General features: G+C 36.8%; 3 protein-coding genes across 6 annotated transcripts; all 3 read left to right on the top strand.

The window, feature by feature from the left end:
• The first annotated feature begins 2,243 nt into the window (after window positions 1-2,243).
• LOC114520688 (glutamic acid-rich protein-like) lies at window positions 2,244-8,934 on the top strand. Of its 4 annotated transcripts, none has more exons than XM_028541008.1 (6): window positions 2,244-2,684; window positions 4,850-5,128; window positions 5,240-5,345; window positions 5,486-5,598; window positions 6,135-6,847; window positions 6,973-8,799. In XM_028541008.1, the coding sequence occupies exons 2-6, from the start codon at window positions 4,885-4,887 to the stop codon at window positions 7,798-7,800; spliced, it is 2,004 nt and encodes a 667-aa protein (XP_028396809.1). In that variant the 5' UTR covers window positions 2,244-2,684; window positions 4,850-4,884; the 3' UTR covers window positions 7,801-8,799. The 4 variants fall into 4 exon arrangements, with proteins under 4 accessions (XP_028396809.1, XP_028396812.1, XP_028396810.1 ...); XM_028541011.1 differs by lacking the exon at window positions 2,244-2,684 and adding an exon at window positions 3,538-3,583 and having other exon boundaries at window positions 6,973-8,934; XM_028541009.1 differs by lacking the exon at window positions 2,244-2,684 and adding an exon at window positions 3,981-4,273 and having other exon boundaries at window positions 6,973-8,934.
• An 85-nt stretch (window positions 8,935-9,019) lies between these two features.
• Window positions 9,020-17,047, top strand: LOC114520673 (two pore calcium channel protein 1-like). The gene is given in 29 exon segments (XM_028540993.1): window positions 9,020-9,353; window positions 10,046-10,071; window positions 10,152-10,352; window positions 10,547-10,660; window positions 10,800-10,930; window positions 11,040-11,128; window positions 11,235-11,269; window positions 11,356-11,414; window positions 11,490-11,589; window positions 11,731-11,804; window positions 12,210-12,252; window positions 12,342-12,402; window positions 12,509-12,569; window positions 12,671-12,722; window positions 12,815-12,878; window positions 12,990-13,055; window positions 13,157-13,213; window positions 13,311-13,373; window positions 13,544-13,641; window positions 13,759-13,814; window positions 14,053-14,124; window positions 14,235-14,324; window positions 14,459-14,538; window positions 14,718-14,764; window positions 14,887-14,955; window positions 15,025-15,109; window positions 15,249-15,337; window positions 15,422-15,499; window positions 15,636-17,047. Coding segments are annotated over 29 exon segments (2,349 nt in total). The 5' UTR covers window positions 9,020-9,196; the 3' UTR covers window positions 15,768-17,047.
• Window positions 17,048-17,121: 74 nt separating this feature from the next.
• LOC114520685 (retinitis pigmentosa 1-like 1 protein) lies at window positions 17,122-20,098 on the top strand. The gene is made up of 3 exons (XM_028541004.1): window positions 17,122-17,190; window positions 17,820-19,014; window positions 19,162-20,098. The coding sequence occupies exons 1-3, from the start codon at window positions 17,122-17,124 to the stop codon at window positions 19,650-19,652; spliced, it is 1,755 nt and encodes a 584-aa protein (XP_028396805.1). The 3' UTR covers window positions 19,653-20,098.
• Window positions 20,099-20,999: the final 901 nt, after the last annotated feature.

Raw genomic sequence — 20,999 nt, 5'->3', positions numbered from 1 at the left:
AAGATGGGGAAAACGTTTCAGGCCTATTTACCTGCGTGCTATCGAACATACAGTTGTATACACTGCAGGGCTCATTTGGCAAACCACGACGAACTGATTTCAAAGGTTTGAACCATTTTATAACTATTTCGTTTTCTTTTACAATTACCGGTTATAATCTCTAGCAAATTTATCAAGATGAATTCTCTGGCCCCCATGTAAACACAACACAAGCAAGTGCTATTGTCTTTCTTTTAAAATATAGTCCTTCCAAGGCAGTCAAGGGAGAGCGTATTTGTTTAACAAAGTGTAAGTATAAGCTTCATCGGGTGTTTTATGTTTAAAAAGTAGTTTGAAATGGAAAAATTTTAATTCTCAATTTTAGTGTGAATATTGGTTGTGGTCCAGCAGAAGAGCGCGTATTGCTCACAGGCCTTCATGCAGTGGCTGATATCTTCTGTGAAAACTGTAAAACGACACTGGGTTGGAAATATGTGAGTTTTTTATTTTAAACTACGTGTAATTTTGCGTGATTCTAGCCAAAACATTAGCTTGAACGTGCGTGTCGTACGCCATGATTTTGACAAGGAATATGTAATTTTATGGTAAAACCATCTGCCGAATTAATCAACAAATGCAAATTACTTGAGTAATTCTTTTGATGTTTACTTTTTTCCATTCAATTTTTCATCGCTCTTGACAGGAACACGCGTTCGAAAACAGCCAAAAGTACAAAGAAGGTAAATTTATCATCGAAATGGCGCATATGATCAAGGATAATGGCTGGCTTTGATCCAAAAGACGGGAAAATAAATTACGGATACTCTCTCTACGATGTGTTCCTGCATGTCACTGTATTTCGAATTTCCGGATCCTGAAGTCGAGTGTGATACGAAACATTTTTGTGTCCGTTACCTCTAAACATGGAAACCTTCTGGGATCTCATTGTTTACTCATACGAAAGAACCGTGTCTCTCTCGTTCTTAATATCTCCTTGTATTTATCAACCGGCCTGTCAAATTGTACATATTGTTATGATAAAGCGTGTAGATCCGGACTTGTATATTTTGTGTAACATAGTTTCCTGTAGATTATCATTGTATATATAATGAATATGGCAATATCACTTTGTAAATATTGTAAATTGCGTAGAGCGAATATCGTCAATGGATAGCCCACTCCTCCTCTCTCTTCCCCCCCCCCTGAACGCTCTAATTAAAAAGCGTTCCCTCTAAAGTTGCATGGTATAAATAGATATTATATATCTGTAAATGACGAATTCTGTATTTAATCCCAGAAAAAATGGTTATTTTATAAATAAAACACTAAAGATTATTCCATTTGGATTTCAATGAGATTTCAATTTCGATTGATTGACAAAAAGACGGAAATATTACTTTCACACCTTGCTAGCAAACTGTCCCTTCTCGGCTTTTTATAAAGGACGTCTTTCACACCGCAAATTTTCACATGAAGACAGAAATTTCGGCAGCTGTTTGTTGAATATTGAGTCCCCTTTGCCGTGAAGATGGGGGTGTCCTTCCATTGACAGGTATTGTGAATTAATATTCGACTGCTGAAGTGACTGTAAATACTACTCGTAAAGTAAAAATGGAAAGAAAAATAAAAGTTGAAAACAATCTGTTTTACGGTCTGATAACTTTTAATTATAAGAGTTTTGGGTCACGTATGGCAAAGTTTTAAAAGATAAGGCAATGCGCTGTACATTGAATTATGGAATAATCATGCATGTGCCTCCATCCAATAATTCAAATACAAGACTGTCGTAAAAACTCGTTGAATTTCATATCAACGACATTCTTTTAAGAATTAACTCGTTAGAACTGGGAAAACTGTGGCCGTTTTACTTTTATTTATAAACAAAAATTACCACGATATTCTAGAATATTCGGGGTATCTAAAATACAATCCCATCATCAAAACTACAGCTGTCTTCCCCCAAAAAATTTCACAATAGTACCTAGTCCCCTGTGTTCCAACTCGCTCGTCTTTTCCACAAGGGTATTTCCCTTCGTAGGGTCATGCTTCGTATGACAGTACGATTCCCCTATGGGGCTATCCTTCCGATACGATATTCTCCCCGGTGGTGCTCCCCGTAGAAGGGCATTTTCCCCCGGTCGGGTAATCTACTCTATATGGTCGTTGATACCACTGGTTTATTCCTGTTTTATTTCAAATCTATTGTAAGCCATTGTAAGCTTTCAGACATCATGCAATCTCCTAATATCTTTCATCATTAGGGGGTCGTGATAGTTTAGTACTTTGAACTCTTTGTTTTGAACATACGTGACATACTTTGAACTCTTTAACTCTGTCCAAACATGTTTGGAATGAGCTGCTTTCTGTCAAAAATCAGCATCAAAAGTTGATTTCCATGCAGCCATAAATGAGAAGTTTTCATAGACAAAGAAGTTACGTCTGGTCTGCATCAACTGCATGTTTCTGATTTCAATAAAAACCGCGGTTCATTACAATACCAAACAACGTCACCCGCGTGTCGTTAATAGGTCACGAGATATTTGGATCTGTCGTTACAAGTTGTATTTTGCATGATAGCTGTATGCTCGACGCAATAAATCTGTGCTCGGATGATTCTGAAGCTGCAAGTTATACTTCATTGTCTCAGAGAGGTTTGGATATTCAGGATCGTATCTATCTAACGACAAACGCTTATATACTATTAGGTGAGTCTTATACTCTTATTCAACGTATATAAATCATCTTATTTATTAGTTTTGTGCTAGTCTACATCTTCGCTTGCCTGTGCTAACTAGTGGTCGACTATTCATCAATTACATGTGCAAAAATTCACATTATTTTGTCTCTATGTCTGTGATATCATATCACGTTCAACCAAATAAACTGCAACTGGGGTGCTTGATAAAATCATAAAATATCATACACCGAAGTGCCTGATAATCTTTAAATTTTTAATTCAAATACCAGCATTCATTCGCTGCAAAACACCTTTAGAGAATGGTCCTATAATTTTCTCTCTAATAGATTAGTAAAGAACGCCAGCTCATATTTAACTTACAGACTGTATTCAATTACTTACGAGCGTTGTATCAATTATCATTTGTTATTGATCTGCTTATTTTAAATGCTAACGTTTATCAGTTTAAGACGATAATCTTTCCTGCATATGTGTGGATACGGCCTCTTCATTTCTGTCGAAGAAAATTTAATGTATTTTATTTTGTAATTGGCAATATCCGAAATACGACGTTTCCAGTGACCCCTTTTACGTGCAAGGCTAGTTCAAAGCTACTACTATATTCGTCTGCAGTTTCTCTACTTCTTTCTCGTTTCAAAATCCTAATCTATATAGTCCATACGACTTGGAAAAAGTTTTCCTGATGGTAAATCATGATAACTCTTCGTGATAATTCGTAAATTAATGATAATTCAACTTTGCATGCAAGTGCAACTGTGCAAGCCTTTTCCCATATTCTGGTGTCACTTCTTCCGATATTCCTCCACTCATATATTTACACACCTGCGGAGATAGTTCACGAATTCAAAATAGAACTCCGCTCAAAGTTTATTCCCTTTTAATCGTGGAATACAGACAGAATGCCAGGTAAGGTAATAAACTCTCATGCAACACTTGGTCATGCCTCATGTCTGATACATCAACAAACACAGCAAGACCACATTACGAACTTCACTTCTTAATTACATTTTTCAAAACAAAACCGTGCAATGAATTTGACCGCAAGATTGCTTGACAATTGGTACATGATACTCGCGGAACTGAGCATTTCAAAAAATACGTTTGTAACTTCAAAAGATAATCTTTTAATTCGTGTTGCAAGTTAGCAGCTGTTCGACCTAGTAACATAGGTTTTGTTGCAATATTGACACTTGTATCTTGTATCTCGAGCAGTTTGTTAGAACGTATTCTATTTGAATATTCAAGTACTCGTTCGGTATTCAAACATTTAATGAGTGTTTTTCAACGCAGAAAATTTCTCGAAAAATAGTTTCGTTCTTCATCAAATCAAAATTATTATCTTGTGAAGAAGTGTGTTTGACGAGAACGCTTCATTGACCTACAAGGGTCGATCAAACCTAACACAGAGGATGTACGATTAGATTAACAGACAGCGGCGGCATCTTGGAACAAAAGATGAAACTCTTTATGGCTTTGACAGGTTGTACGCATCTCAAGATTAAACACACAAAATTGTTGATGGAAAAACTACTTTGCGATCAATCTGACAGCTTGTTGCTCGGCAAACTCTAGCGTGAACAGTAGGAATTATGCGAGGTTCGCCATTAAAATTTAATCACGCATTAAAACGTTGCTTTCATGTTTTGTAATGCAAATGAGCTACTGACTGATTCTGGAGTGCTAGGAGATACAGCTTATTGATTACACGAGTGTTTTTACTGCAATATTTCTTGTGAATTGTCGACGTTTTCACTACAGAACCGTGAAAATGTGGGTATAACTTTATATGAATGATAGATCTAAGTTCAAAGTCTCACGGTCCAAGGCGAGATGAAATTACCGGGTGGGGTAATGCGATGGAAAAATCATGAACTTTTTTGATAAGGTTGAGGGGTGATATTGTCAGATTTGCATGAATCTATTAACGCCACGATGTATTGTTGGATCAGTCTTGTATTAAATATGTAGTTCTTTGATGAAGAACAGTTTTAACCTAATAGAGCTATCCAATGTTTCACCCTGTAGCAACACTGAATCGATAAGAAATTCTCTTTATTAGATCTGGGGAGGACAAGATTAAACTAATAGAACTGTCAAATGTGTTGGAAAAAATCAGGCTTGTCGATGAATTCTCATAATTGCTCGTTAACAATGTTTTCTTTCTTTCATTAGCCGTTTTAGTGCAAAGAAATCACAGCTGATCAAGAATGGCGACATCAGGACAATATAAGGTTAAGGCATCGAGCAAAGAGTTACCTGATGAAGAAGACGGACAGAACCGGGTTGTTCCAGAGGGAACACATAAGCCAAAAAAGAAAGGATTCTTTGGAAAGTCCGGAAAGTCTGACAGCAAAACTAAAGAGAAAGATGTTAAGAAGGATACTAAAGGCAAAGAAGAACTAGCTCAGGGTGCCGAGAAATCCAAGGATAAGAAATCTGAAAAGTCAGAAGGTAAACTAATTCTCTTTAAAACTTTACACTTGACGTTCAAAGTGTTTTTACCTGCATCGAGTGAAGTGCCAAAAATCCTAATTGATTTACACTTGACGGTTTCATCTCAAGGAAAAAAAGAAGACAAGAAAGAGCACAAGAAAGACAAAAGTTCAAAACACGAGGAAAAGAAAAGGGACGAGTCTGGAAAACATAAAAAGGAACACAAGAAAGATACGTGAGTATTTCCACGAAAGAAAGATTTCGAAAAAGATTTTGCTTCGTGTTTAACCGCCATTTGCTGTGCGGAACGATTCATGGTGTCTTTTTAACTGTCATTCAGTGGCGTAGATTACATTTGGTTTTCTGTTTCCATAGCAAGAAGGAAGAAAAAAAAGAGAAGGCATCAAAGTCGAAACATGACAGCGATGACAAGAAACAGTCGTCGAAGGAAGCTGGAACTGAAAGCAAAAAGAAAAAAAAGGAAGAAGGTAAGAGGGAAGACAAAAAATCGAAATCTAAAAGTGAGAGCAACAAGGAAGTGGCTTTGGCTGAGGGCTTAAAAAGTAAGCCTGTAATAGCAAGGCTATAGGGAGAACAGTTCAGATCTGATAGAGCTATCCAGTATAAATAAAGTTAGTTTAGTTTAGGTTTCCTTCTGTAGTAACACTGGATCAATAAGAGATGATCCTTACTGGACCTCTAGGAAGAACAGTTTAGAACTGATAGAGCTATCCAGAATAAATAAAGTTAGTTTAGTTTAGGTTTCCTCCTGTAGTAACACGTACTGGATCAATAAGAGATGATCCTTACTGGATCTATAGGAAGAACAGTTTAGAACTGATAGAGCTATCCAGTATAAATAAAGTTAGTTTAGTTTAGGTTTCCTCCTGTAGTAACACTGGATCAATAAGAGATGATCCTTACTGGACCTCTAGGAAGAACAGTTTAGAACTGATAGAGCTATCCAGTATAAATAAAGTTAGTTTAGTTTAGGTATTCATGATTATTTTGGGAAAATTACTAGCAAACGTTGACGAGGGGGAGAGCCACGAGAAAAAACACAAGAAGAAATTCCACCTGTTCAAGAAAGGAAAGAAACATGGTAAAGGTGGCAATGAACCAGCACACCTTGCTCCAAACGCGGGTGACGACCACGCGGATGACGACCACGCGGATGACGACCACGCGAGCGGTCCCCACTCTCCTGAAAAAGTTAACGTGGATTTGAACGTCTCTGAAACAGTACAAGACGATGAAAGCATCCCAGAAACCACTCCTGCTGATGATGAGGCTAAACAGCAAAGCCTTGCTGCCATCGCCGAAGAAAATGAAAAAAAAGTCGAGAGTAAAAAAACAGCGGAAGACAACTCCGAGGTTCAAACTTCCGTGATAGTCGAAACATCCGAGGTAAAAAAACCGGAGATGGAAGTCCATGAAGTTGAAAAAACCGATGCTCAAAGCAGCGAAACAGACGATCATGAGGAAGAAAAAGTCGAGGTACAAGAACTCGAGGTACCAAAACCGGAGGTACAAAATATGGAAGTTGAAGATGAGATGGTAGAAAACCCCGATGATGTGGTTTTAGACACAGATAAGCCGGAGGATTCTCCAGAGGTGACGCTGCCAATTGCTGTCACAAATATGGAAGTAGATGAGCCAGTCTTGGAGGATGTTATTGCTCCTCAGGAAGAAACAACCGTAGAAATCTCACCTGAAATGGAGACAGATGACAATAAGGTAAGTCATTTCCTGACTTAGTTTTGTCAAGATTAGGCTGAGACGTTTAGATTTAATGAAACAATATCGTGATTACCTCCAAACCTCTGGAAAAGTAAACAAGGTTAAAATGATATTTTTTGTAGAGTGTTGATACAAGTGAAGAAAAGATCGAGGATGATGCCCACGACATAACAATCCGCCAGGAGGATCTCTTATTGCTTCAGGGAGACGAAACTGAGACGAAACAACTCGACACAGACGAAAAGCAAGCGCAAGATGAAGGAGTTGTTGAGAATGAATGCGAGCTGGATGAACCTGAAACATTTCACGACAAACCGGGAAGTGACGAAGTGAAATCAAACGATGAAAACACGGAGGAAGAGCATCCAAAACCACAAGAGGAAGATGATATGTCGAAACCAAAGGAAGAAAGTCCCAAAGAGAAAGAGGAAAGTCCTGAACATGAGGAAATTGCCCCTGAAAGAGAAAGTGACAGTTCAGATAACGAGAAAGTCGGTTCAGAACAGGAAGAGGTCAGTCCGAAAAACGACCAAGACACTCCTGAACTTGGAGAGATCAGTCCGAAAAACGACCAAGACAGTCCTGAACTTGGAGAGGTCAGTCTTAAACAAGGGACGGACAGTTCTAATCTGGAAGGAGACGATTCCTCAAAGCAAGATGTAATGTCGACGGAAGAGGATCAAGCAGATGATGACAAACTGGAAGTAAAGGAATATGATGTCATTTCCAGCGCAGAAACAGAAGACGTGAAGGTCAGCGTACATCAAGGAGACGATAGTAGCTATCTGAATCTGGCCAATCAAAACGAAGAAAAATCCGACATGAAAGTTCATCGGCGAAACAAGTCCAGCGGCTTGAAATCCCGTGAAGCATCGGTGGAAAGATCCATCAACCATACGAAACGTCGTACAATCCTCGGACTTAAAATGAACTGTTGTGTTATTTTGTAGTTGGAGGATTATCTAGTTTATCTGGTCAAACTGAGGATTAGAGTTTGCAGAATTTACAGAGTTTTCAGATGAACATGTTTCTCTTAAAACAGGGAACAAGTTTCATAAGATTTGACTGCATGACTGTCTAGAAATTGATCTATGCCAACCTTTAAAACAGGGCATGCTGTTTAACAGCGTAATCAACTCTCATTCTCGTTTGACTGGTATCTTAAACATAAACACCAGAAATATTTTATCGAGGTCAATTAAGTTACCACATTGTCTTCACTCGAAAATACTGAGTCAGTTTCACATTTTTAATAAGTTATTACCAGGGGAATGAAGACTTTTGAAACATGTAAATGTAGGTTTTCTAATAGTTTTTTAGGGCCATAAGGACCATGAGTATTTATCATATAGTAATCATGAGTATTTATCATATATCATCTTTCTCTTTAGTTTGTAAGCTGGATTTCTATATTCACCGAATAGTGTTTTTCTTCGTTGTATTGCATTGTTGTTGTTTTATTGTAAGTATTTAAAAACAGTTGAGAAAACACTATCCGGTGGATAACCAACGCGAACCAGCCTTCGTACAATTTTGGGTTCATTTTAGCAACTTGTAACAAGTTTACAAATTACAACAAGCTTATCTTAGAAGTTGTCAATTAATGTTGGCTTGATCAATGTTTAAACGCATTGCAATAAGGTATAAATATTCAGAACTGAAGTAAAAAACATTGATTATAGACTATTTGACGTAAAACAGTTGAAGGATATAATATAATGCGTTGAACTGATGCGCTTTCAAAATATATCCTACCAACCTAGAGCTTGCAACGGGAAATATGCGAGCGCCTTTTGGACAACCAGAGTCCTAAATTGGTGTAAAAAAACTAAAGCTAACTTATTTTAGAAAAAAAATACCAAATTTGTATCCCACTGCGCTTGTGAGAATAGTTCAGTGCACGTTACTTGTACATTTGAAAGTCTGGCGGTAATTTAAATATTTATAATAATAATGAAGTTCATCTTATTATTAGGCGCAAAAGTAAGGACGCAGGTGAATACGACAGGAATTTTTGACACCCTGTAGAGTAACTGTGTTAAAAAATACCTCCATGATTAGATGTTTAAATATCGTAAGTGATAACCAGTAAACTCCTAAATTTGTATTATTGTAGGAACATTACAAGCACAACCTTGTCGCAACCCAGTGCAACTGCGGATAACAGGGTGTTATCAACGAATACACCCTGTCACTAACGTTGAATAATAACTTTCCGGAGGGTGTTAACCACATACTTAGATTAAAAAATATTGACCTTTCGTAGTTTATATTGACTCCTACTGTAGAATACATTTCGTAATATTTTTTACAGGCCAAAACAAGCAAACTTCATTTTCATTGTTTATGACTTCCGATAAGACACCTTTCGTTTTCGATGGACGTTTGAAGCGTGAAATGGAACTCGTAAACGACCCACAGCAAGTTGGACCAAGTGTTTTGGGAAGTATAAACGACGACGCACATGAAATATCGGCATTTCAACGTTCAGGAAGCCGATTTGGTAAGATTTTGGCAAGTTCAGTGGTCTTATATACATCTTACGGACCGAAATAATGAAATTAAAACATGTTGAACTGTTTATGGTCATGGAGGGTAATGTATTGAGTAGGCTTCGATATTTAACCACGAATATGTTCTTTCTTGACAGCTCAACTGTACAAGTGTATTCTGTTATTTAAAGCTTTGTTATCTGTATATATGAGAGCTACATATAGATTCTCTCTGACAGACAGCCTTAGAAGTGAAGCCAATTAATTAAATTGTAAACATTTACTATTCAACATGAAGTGGGATAGGAAGTTACCATCTAATGGTTAATGGGAGCTCTTCAGCATCATAAATATACAACATCCTATCCATGTTTTATAAAGTTATCAGACGTTCTCAGCTCTTTACATATTTATTGTTTTTTTGTATGAAAACCTGAACACAATTAAGGTCAATATCACATGAACCTTTTCATTCATGCTTGAAACATGTAAAACTGCATTTGATGACCATTGCCTGTTAGAAAGTGTTGAGGAAATTGGCATAACTGCATTTCAAAGAGAATAGTGGTAGTCAAGTGGTTAGATAACTAGTTTGACAGCATGGAGTGTAATTAATTGTATTTTCATTATAATTAATATTATAAATAATCATATCTGTCATTTAGCTCTTTGGAAATTGAAATATTTTTATCTGTTGTTTCAGATTCACAAGAGCAATATGCCTTCCAGGTTTGAGTAATTTTTAACTAAAATGTGATGCAAATGTGGTAAAGATAGACAATTCTTTTGAAGCAAGCTTTTTTTTCTAGGAAGCTTGCATTTATTTAGAAAAAGGAGTGGCAAATGAGAAATACCATGAATTCCATGATCATCTTGACTCACGCTTTGTGTGTTATCTTATTGTTCACACAACCTTGTATAAAGTTCTTGATGTTATTTCATCTTTCATATTACTGGCTCTGGCAACCATTGAACCTCCTGCAATGCTTGGGATGGATGTCCCAATTTGGGTATGTATAAGTTGGTACAACCATTATCACCACTAGTTATCACTGTTGGTCATTCCAATTACTGTGCAATCACCATTGTCACCACTGTCAGAGCTGTTATTAAAACCACCATTGTCATCCTAACTGCTTATATCATTGCTTATATTAATACCATATAGATACCACAAGCTAACACAATTTATCTTCTCTTATAGTTGCATGGTGCTCTAGAGATATCTTGTCTTCTGATCTTAGTTCTTCTTTTTGCTATCAAAATAAAATGGCAAGGAATCCAGTACTCCAAAAAGCACAGGCGAACTTTGTTCAAGGTATACTAATGAGATACTATGTAGACAGACAACAATCATTTGTGGTAATTACGTTTCAATTGAGATCTTCATTCATTCATTTCCAGCCTAGGTACTGCATCATAACTTACCTATGTACAATATTTTTATTGCATTATAGTTGATTTTAATAATAACAATGACAATTGAGGTTATTGTTGTTTTGAGTCGTGAGAACTCGCATGTCAGAGTCACAAGAGCTTTGCGGCCACTGTTCCTTCTTGATACGTATTACTTTGGTAGGGTTCGAAGGTAGGGTCACCGGGCGACCATGTCTTGCTAAGTGCAACATTGACTGAATTTTGGTTGAGTTCAAGAAAATTTGCCAAATGTTTTCTAAATGTTATTTTTTTCTCCCCAGAGTCTTTAGAGATATATTAAGATCAATGCCTCCAGTGTTGGATATCTTTGGTCTTCTGTTGTTTTTTATGGTCATATTTTCCATACTTGGTAAATTTATTATATAAATTGATTGACTTTATTGGTGGTGATAAGTTGCATATGAAGGTTGTAACTAAATATTGTAACTTTGAGTGAATTGTTTTATTCTGTGTAGGTTTTTACTTCTTTTCAACAAATGAGAACGACCCAGTAAGCATGATGCCTTTGTTTTGTGTATATGTGAAACGATTACTTTCTAATTTTTTTGTCATGCGAAACCATTTCTCTTGATGTAGAACTTCACTACAATTCAAAGAAGTTTCATCAGTCTCTTTGTTCTTGTGACAACAGCAAAGTATGTAGAATTGAAACTTTAGAAAAATTAAAGAATGAATATAGTTTACTAAACTATAGTTTTATGTGTTTCTAGTTATCCTGATGTAATGATGCCAGCTTTCAATCACCATAAAGGATCTGTGTTTTTCTTCGTCATATATCTTTCTGTCGCTTTGTATTTTTTCATGAACCTGGTAAGCTCTTGTTGTTAGCAGAGAGAGATGCCACTCAGAGGAAAACTAGGAGAAAATCTAGCTACTTTAGAAGAGAGTCAAGAGACATTCCTGGATTAGTAGCTTTTATTCGCTGATGCAATAAACTCTTCCTTTCTTTAGCTTTTGGCCACTGTTTACTCCACTTTTACTGCCAAAAATATCTCGAAATTCAAAAAGCTTTATATTCACAAGCGGTGAGTTTGCATGATTTGGTTCCCAAGTTGAATTTCTGAATGAAAAAGAAGAGTTAGATCCTGGGAAATATTCCATAATACCAGGGGTGCCGGAACCACGGGGGCAGCTACCCCCCCCCCCCCTACCATATAAAAGTATCATAAATTTAACATTTAATCATGATGTCTACTTTTCGCATAAAAACTAACTTAGGTAATATTATTGAAAATGCGTTCTCCCGTGGATTTGCAAGTTCGCATGTACTTGTAAATTTGAGTTTCCTCTTCGTGTGGTTGCTGAGGTAAAATGAATGTGCCCTTTTCTAAAACTCTGCCCCCGCCGTCCTAAACTGCTTTTGTAGGTTGAGAAACATGCTATGTTATATGGGGCATGTAACTCGGAACTGATTTTGAAATATTTTATAGAGAGGGTTCAACGCTGGCCTATAACAAAATCAATGACCCAGCGGTATGTATCTTTTCCATATATGTCTGTGTATCTTTTACCTATTTATTTTAGAAAGGTTGGACATTTCTATGTTGTTTTTTCCACTTTAGAATGATGGTATCGATTTTACAAAGTTTCGAAAACTAATGAAAGCGTACAAACCAAGGATGAGTAAGTTTCAAATATTACTACTGGCTGGCCATATCGCCGCCATATCGCCTATAACTCAGTGAAATAGTTTTGAAGATCAAAATAAGTGTTTTGTATTCTTTCACAGCGTCATTGGAAAAAGTCATAACGTTCAAGTTTCTTGATCAAAGGAGATCTGGACGGATTAAGTAAGAGTCTGTTTACATCATCCGCAAGATTTTCCTCTACGTCTTGATAATCACAGTCTTTTTTGAAAGAAAACGTTGAGTTATTTCAATCATTTTCTTAGCTTGGAAGAATTTCACAATATTTATGGTGCTACGGAACTTTCCTGGCGTCGGGTAAAGATGATGATTTCATTGAATGATGTCTGATGAGGGTCGATTTTGGTTCAAATTTTACAAAAATCTTTTGCACATATGTTGTATTTCAGTGCACTGATGGCGAATGGTTTTACGATTGGAATTTCCCAGCCCCAATTCGTAAATTGTTACGAGGTTGGTAGCTATCTTAATAGTAAAGATTCACTAACGAAGTCCATGTTTCCATCCTCTCAAAAATCTCTGAATTTCACTTCATTTGAACGATAGACATCTCTCAACTTATAGCAATCCATTTATTGGTGACAAAATCACACGAGAAGTCTTTCTGTTCATATTTTGATATCTTCATTTGTAAGTTCCAGTGCTTTTTAACAACTTTTAATTATTACAATACTCTACAAATGGTACATTCCTTGGTTCAGTGAAAACATCGCATTCTTTTTTCAAATCAGATGTCATAATTTTTATCAATGGCTGCACAGTTTCGTATGAGGTGATTGATCAATCTGGTACGTAAGATCTCATCCTTGAAATCTTTAATCGCCAAACTTACAGCCGTAGCTACCTGAACTTATCAATACTTACTTTATTTTATCAAAATTTTAGCCATGGCTCCTTCGGATCGATCTTTAGATTCTGTTCCTTGGTTTTCACATGTTTTCACAGCAGGTTTGAGACGAAGTTTCTTTCAACATGCATTCTTAATATTATTATATATTATTTATATATATATATTATATATTATATATATATATATATGTATATATATATATATATATATATATATATATATATTGCCTACTGTATTACTACTAACATTTCTGTCTTTTTCCATACAGTTTACGTGTCAGAAGCCGTTTTAAAACTGCTTGCTTTGGGAATTAACGGCTATTTCGACTCCTACTGGAATTGGTAGGTTTTGCTTTGTTTAAATACAGTAGATATTAATATCTTTGTTTTGTACAGTTTGCCCTTGCATGCTTGTGAAAATCTTTCGCCAATCTTAATTTCAATATACTCTATTTATGGTTCGGTTACGATTCTCATCTTGTAGGGAGCTTTGGTCGGGTGTAATTTCGCTATTTATCTTCGACCAACCAGACTACTGTTGTACGTATATTTCTACATATTTAGTTAAATAATATAGAAAAGTCTCTGAATATGAAGACCTTTCCTTAGCAATTTTCTGCGAAGTAAATCGAATTACAATTTTGACTTTCGAGCTTTTAATTCTTTGTTATCCATTCCAATCCCATCTACATTTGCAAATATATTCATCATACATATATCGTTTTGATAGGACTTACATTAAATATAAATGCATACGTATTTTTGTTCTTTGCCACAGATTATTCAAATTGAAGAAAAGTTATAGGGTCGTGTTTGATACTTTGAGAATATTGTTTGCAAGTTTGATCAAGTATGTGTTAAAAATAACTCTTTAAAGTTGAGCTGAACTGTATTTATTCTTTCCCGACAGAAATCTTTAATACCTGATATTCCTCATATTCCATTTTTTTTTTTCGATAGTTTGGGAATCGTCATTGTTCTTTTTTATTATTTCTTTGCAATCATTGGAATCGAAGCGTTTAGTGGCACCAATCTTAAATCGTGTTGCAGGTATGTATGTTAGGAAATTTCAAAACAAAAAGTGTTTTTCAAAAGGTGTGAACATCAATTTCGAGGCAATTTGCTTCAAACACGGCACTTTAGGCAACTGACATACAGTTTGGAAAAAATCCTTTTTGTTTTAGGAATTTATCAATCCAAGATGCGTACGAAGAGAATGGGTATTATTACCTAAACAACTTCAACGGGTTTTTTCACTCTTACGGTAGGTACTCACTGGGTAATAAATGGTGGTATGGTACCTTAGTTGTCTGAGAAGACTGCTTGAAAATTCATTTCACAACAGACAAATTTTCTGCAGATAATCTTGTACAATCTTTATAAATCTCGAGTCGAGATTAATATTAAAAATGAAAGCTAAAATTCTCAATATATCTTTTACAGTTACTCTTTTTGAATTGACTGTTATCAACAATTGGCATGTGATAATGGTAAGGATTGTATCTGACTTTTATTGCCCTGTTCTTGTCAGGAGGATAATACTATAATACCATTCCTTTGAGATTTTCATCAAGTTCCGTGCCATGTTAATATTTTATTGCGATCATTTCAGGAAGGATTTGCAGTGGCAACAAACGAATGGAGTAGAATATTCTTCATGATTTTTTACGTCGTTATTTTGGTAAGAAATTGAACGAAGGTTCCTTCAACTTAGCGATGACGTTTTTTAATCCTCAATTCATCATTTTAGGTCGTCACGACAATCGTTGTCACTTTTATTTTGGATGCGTTTGTTTTCACGATTAAATTGCAAAAGAAAAAGAAAAACAATGAAAGTAAGAAAGTGTTTAACTGCAATGTTTTCATCCAGAGATTTGATCTGTACACTGTACCGTTTTAATTTATCTGCGAAAGTGATTTGACTCTGTTAAATTACCACTGAAATCTTGTTGACAACTCAATTCTTTTCTTCAGAGGACACGCACAAGGTTTTACATGAAACTTATCTCACAAAGGAGGAATTGCGGCAAATTAATCCACGGCTTGTGCGTCCCGACGATGCAGTGAGTTTTATGTTCGTTCAACCATCACTTGCATGTTTGAGTAAGATGTCAACTGAACTCTTTGATATCGCAATTTTTAAACAGGAAAGAATTATATTTATCGGTGAACGCGTTATAACCCGTGATGATCTCGTGGAGGAAATGCACAGAGATGAACTAGAGGTAATATTGAGCCAACCAACCATCCAGCCATTCGCTAGTCGCCATCGTCCATGCATCCACCTCAAAGCTCTTTCATTCTCTTTTTGAAGTTCATTATTCCCCAGTCTTCATCCACTAACAGCTGTTTCTCTCACAGACCTTGCGTCGAGACTACGACAACACGCTAGAGCGATCCCATCAAACCCTGCAGGTAAACCTATCAATAAACTCTGACCGCTATGAATTACATGATCATTCGACTGTCTCTAGTCAGGAGGAAGACACGTGACCAATAATGAACCAATCCCGTTTTTCACAAATGAAGCTGCTGTTAATTATGTGGGTATATTTTAAAAAAGATAGTAGCGAATCGGTTTCAATAAAACGATCCAATGCAGTACTTAATGTAATTCGATATGAGCTAGAATATATTTGTGCATAAGATAGATTTGCGCTAGTATTTATAATGTAGATCCGTTCCATTGTATATGATTTTGTATAGACCCTAATTATGGTGCTTTTTTAACGCGATCCTAATGCCCAGTAATGATTTTTTGAATATGCGTTAGCATGGCTACACTTTATTCATTTTATTCATTTTGAGCATATGTCATGTCGACACTGGCCAAAATCGCTATTTTTAATTAACAAGAGATATATGAATATTTTTATATTTAAAAGAAACTTGGATATTCTAAGTCTAACACAAATCATACTCGTATACAACGATATTTTGTAAAGAAATATATGGGTTTGTTGATGCATAGTTTATTTAGTATTTGAAAATTCACGCCGTAAAGTTAAAAGCTATGAGTTGAAACTTGAAAGCTTCGAGTTTCACCTCAATTTGCAAAGCTTATTAACTGACACCTGTTGCATTGAATATAAATGAGGCATGCTTTGTGTCTCGGATCCACAGCTGAAAACCTAAGCAATATGGAACTACGCCAGCTAGACAGATGTCAAGTGCATGCACGTGTTTATCGACACTATTTGGCACAGCAAATGATTTTAAAACAGTCCAAACTCGTTTATAATTAAACCACTTCTTCAATTTAGCTCTGAAGCTTGTTTTTTAGACTAATCGTCTAAAAGATTTCTCAACGAACTCAAACTTTCAAAGGGTCGAAATAGGTCAACCAAGTTCGGAATTAATTCGTTCATCTTATTATTATTCTATTCTTAAGTAGTTTTTATTGTCAAATAGAACTGTTGATTCGAAATAAGTTGCCTCAGCTACAGAGCAGATAAACTGGTGGTAATCGCGCACTTGACCCCCTAAAGACGACATTAGAGACTATTCTCTTTAGTTTAGATCACGAAAAATATTAAAAAATTGAACCTTTTTTATTGTAATTGGGAAAGATTGATCTTTCTTGAGAATATAAACAATTTGTATCGCCGCAGTTAAGGATGTTGAGCTTGTGTGACAGAGAGTTACAAAATGATTGAGTTAAAACACTCTTTGCCGCAAAACACCTCGAATTATTGAGGTCTGTATTTTTCATGTTATTGGACGAGAACTCCACAAGGGTTTTCGCCAATTTCCTGGACTTAATCCTTGCACATGAAGAGAGTTTTATAAACACCGCGCGGTGTTTCTCTGATGTTCACACAAGCTTCCTACAGGCAGCGTGGTCAATATGGCCATTAACACCTTCCCGAATAAGGATTCAATAGAATTTGCATCTCTCTCCAGCGTCTTACAAAAGGCATTGTCCTTACTTAATAGTCACTTCGAATATTAGCTGGAAACTACTGTATGTAAAGCTTTGAAAACACGAATGTATGCATTCAAAGTTAGGGCTGGCGAACCTGGTAACATTAAAAGCCGTGGCGGCAAACACCATTCACGCAGCAATTTTGACTGATCCCGTTGCATTTCTGACAATCATTTTTTCACTTTAGGATTGTGTAAACACAATTGTCTGCATCTGAAGTTTCTCTCCCTGTTTGTCAGCAGAAATTGCTCAAAATGAGGCACTGATCAATATTATTTAGTTTTGCCTTGCAGTTTTATTGTCTTTGAAAGCTGGTACCAGCTGATGTGAAATGCGAATTAGGCGTTGTAATCATGGGCGGAATTAAATGAACGATTAATATTCTCTCCTGCCCCCACCAATTTAGCGAAAATTAGCCGAAAAATAGTGTAATTTTGAAACATATTGACAAGAACGCTGCGGCTGAGCTCTTTTAGTAGGAATAAACAGTTTTTTCCTTCAGAAATATTGATATATTTGTGAACAATAGACCAGCTGCCCTACCGAGGCATGGCAATTTGGATAAACATCAATACAATATATGATGTCATTTCCTTTGAAATTTCGGAGCATTTAACTAGCGCACGCTTTTGATCAGTCATCACTTCAGGAGCGCTTCACTTCTTGCACCGAGGTCTTGTGAACTGCGTGTGTATTTTATAACTGTCTTTGTGATCTCGTTTGAAACATGGAAACTAAGTCAGATAAATCGAAAAAGTTCTCGTTTCGCAAGCGACGAACGAGCAAGAGGAAAGAAAGAAGCTGATATACAACAACCTGTTGATCACGACACTGAGGCAACTGCTGTTCATAATTGCGAAGAAACGCCGGAAAAAGCTGGTGATATTGTCGAGCAAGATGTTCAGGCAAAGACAAGCGAGGACAGAAATGTCGCCGAGCAATCGTCTGGCGAAGATGGCAGCCCGAAATCAAACGTTGAACCGGGTAACGAGGGGAAAAAGAAGTCAAAACGCAGAAGTCTTTTTAAACGAAGCAGCAAAAGAAATTCTGCGAATGAGGATTGTGAATTGAAGACGAAAGAAAGCGATGAAGGACAAAACGAAGCCGGTTTGGTTGAAACTACTGCTGTGGATATTGCTATAGCCAATGTTGATGAACGGCAGGTTGTTTGTGAGGAGAAACATGGTGAGGTCACCGACCAGAGCGATGGAGAAGGTTATTTCAGTGTTGGGGAAGCCAGCGAAGTCGAGGGAGAAGCCTTAGCTGAGGAGAAAACATCGCCAGAATCTGAAGCAGAGATCGCAACTGACAAAGGTACGAAGCGAAAGAGCTTTTTCAAGCGTGGTTTGTCGTTGAAGCGTAGGAAGGCGAAGAAACAAACACATGAATCAAAGGAAGAGACCGTGACGACAGAGAAGTCGTGTTGTGAAGCCCAAGCACAAACCGAATCCTCCTCAAGAGGCGTTGAAGTCGTTGAAACAACTGTACAAGCTACGACAGGGGTTGAAGGTGACGTATGCAGTCAGGATATAAACAATGAATCCGAAACAGACGCGGAAAATACGTCTGAAAACCTTCCCGTTAAATCACCAAGAAAGGTTTCATTTGTCGGACCTGATGGAAAGAAGATTGAATCTTCTGACGAGGGGGATTCCCTGGCCGAACAAGTCGTAGAGTCTGCTGACGAATCCGATGAAGATACGGTAGTTCCCGATGATGGTCCGAGTAAAGTGTCCGAAGAAGCCTCGGGAAATACCGCTCCTGAGATCGTGGTTGTGTCGGAAGAAGTCGCCTGTGTCGAAACACCTGCAGAAGGTAAGTTTTATCTCTTATTGATCCAATGTTAAGGAAACCTTCCAGTAAGGATCATGTCTTTTGATCCAGTGTCCCTGACTTATATTGATTCGTTCCTGACGTTTTTAGCCCTCCATACCTTGCCTGACTGACGTTGAATACGTTTAGGTGACGATGATGATCTTACAGAGGTATCAAGCATGTGTTCTGACCTGCTCGCGTCATCTGATGCTCCTGATACGATCTCAACTTCAGACACAAGCCGGTTGTTTGTGTTCACAGACACTGAAGACAGTGGATCAAGAATCACTTTGGAGGAAATCAGCGAGGAGTCTGAGGCCGAACCAAAAGAGAAATCAACGAAGGAGGCTGAGTCCGAGTCAAAACCGGCAGTGGTTGGTGAAGAGACTGAGATCGAGTCCAAACCAGAAGTGGTCGTCGAAGAGACTGGTCTCGAGTCAAAATCTGAGGTTTCCAAGCAGGAATCGTCGGAACAGAAAGACGAAAACGAAGCTACGAAGTTGCTTGGCAACGATAACGCAAGCAAGGCATGCGAGTGGGAAATGGTGGATAAATCATATGATATGTCTGTTGAATTATCACGAGTCAGAAAACAAACATTGTTTAGTGTTAAGAGATTGTGTTGCTCAGTTATGTAAGACATGATAACCAGGTTCAGATGGAACATGAGCTTAGCCAATCACGGACACGATGGCTCATGGAAAGGTAAAGATAGAGGTAATAAACTCGTATATGAACCTCGCTATTAATACATCAAGATAAATGCTGAACCTTGGACTCTCCTAGTCGTGCTGGTTTATGGGACCTTGAACATTTATATTAATATTTGTATTCATTCATATGAACATTTGTCACGAACAATTCTGACGCATTCGTTTTGTTTTTGACTGGAACGACAGCTGCTTCCTTTATTTTTAATTTTGCGAAATTTTTTGAAAAGTTGTCTTCCTCAAAAACGAAACAATTTATAGCGAGAGTCAGCGGCTTTTAAATTAAGGAATTGTATTTTATATTTATTATGCATTTAAGGTTATATTATGAGGATAAATAAAGAAGGGTATTTAGAATAGAGTCTGTTGTAATTAAATATTGTTGTGAAGTATTTGTTAAAGGTTGGAAATTGATATTTAATAAAATAGAATATAGTATACATTTTTTGGGTATTTTTTAGGTCTATTATTCCTTTCGAAAAGATTGCATAATTTTCCTAGTGAAAAATAGTTCAAATCTAATTAATTACAATCATCGTTCACCCATGGTTGGTGCAAATATCCGTGCAAAGGTTCACTGTGCCTAGACAATTATTCAATTAAACAAAACTAATTACAGAACCAATTAGAACAAATTAGAACCAACCTATCAGAACCAATTAGAAGCAATTAGAACCAAGCATACATGAGACATATTTCTGGTGCAGTATTCATATGAATTGCAGTTATAATCTTTAAAGTTAAAGTTTTCTCTCTTTCCTTCGGACGATATCTCTTCCTTGCTCTGTCTCGATATTCCTCGCTAATTAAGCTTCTTCTAGTTTCCCTGTCGATTGAATGGATATCGTTCAGAAATTCCCTCAAACATTTATCATTGACTTTGATGAAGATGTTATCTTTATTGATACAATCATTCGTTTCCTGATTGTTTCTTTCTGTGTCCTTTTCAATGATCTGAAATAGACTATCTACTTCATCATGACGTTCCTCGTTCCCTGCTGTTGTTGGACTCGTCTTTTGAACGCGAGTTTCCTCATCAACTTGACAATCTTCTCTGGATTCTCTGGCACCAGGAAGTTCAGTTTCTTCTTTCAGATTAAGATTTTGCTCAGAACCATCACGACTACAGTCGGTACTTTCATGTTGCTTGGACATTTCACAATTCATTTTTGTATTTTCGTTGTTATTGACATCCCTCGAGATTATTATTTCTTTCCGTTCTTGATTGTTCATGGCGCCAACTCGGTTGTCATTAGACAGCTCTGAATCATATTG

This window comes from Dendronephthya gigantea, unplaced genomic scaffold (genome assembly GCF_004324835.1).
Source record: "Dendronephthya gigantea isolate DGI-Jeju-01 unplaced genomic scaffold, DenGig_1.0 000016F, whole genome shotgun sequence".
Lineage (NCBI taxonomy): Eukaryota > Metazoa > Cnidaria > Anthozoa > Malacalcyonacea > Nephtheidae > Dendronephthya > Dendronephthya gigantea.
Note: the sequence above shows the minus strand (reverse complement) of the source record. Positions and strands in the feature narration are given on the sequence as shown.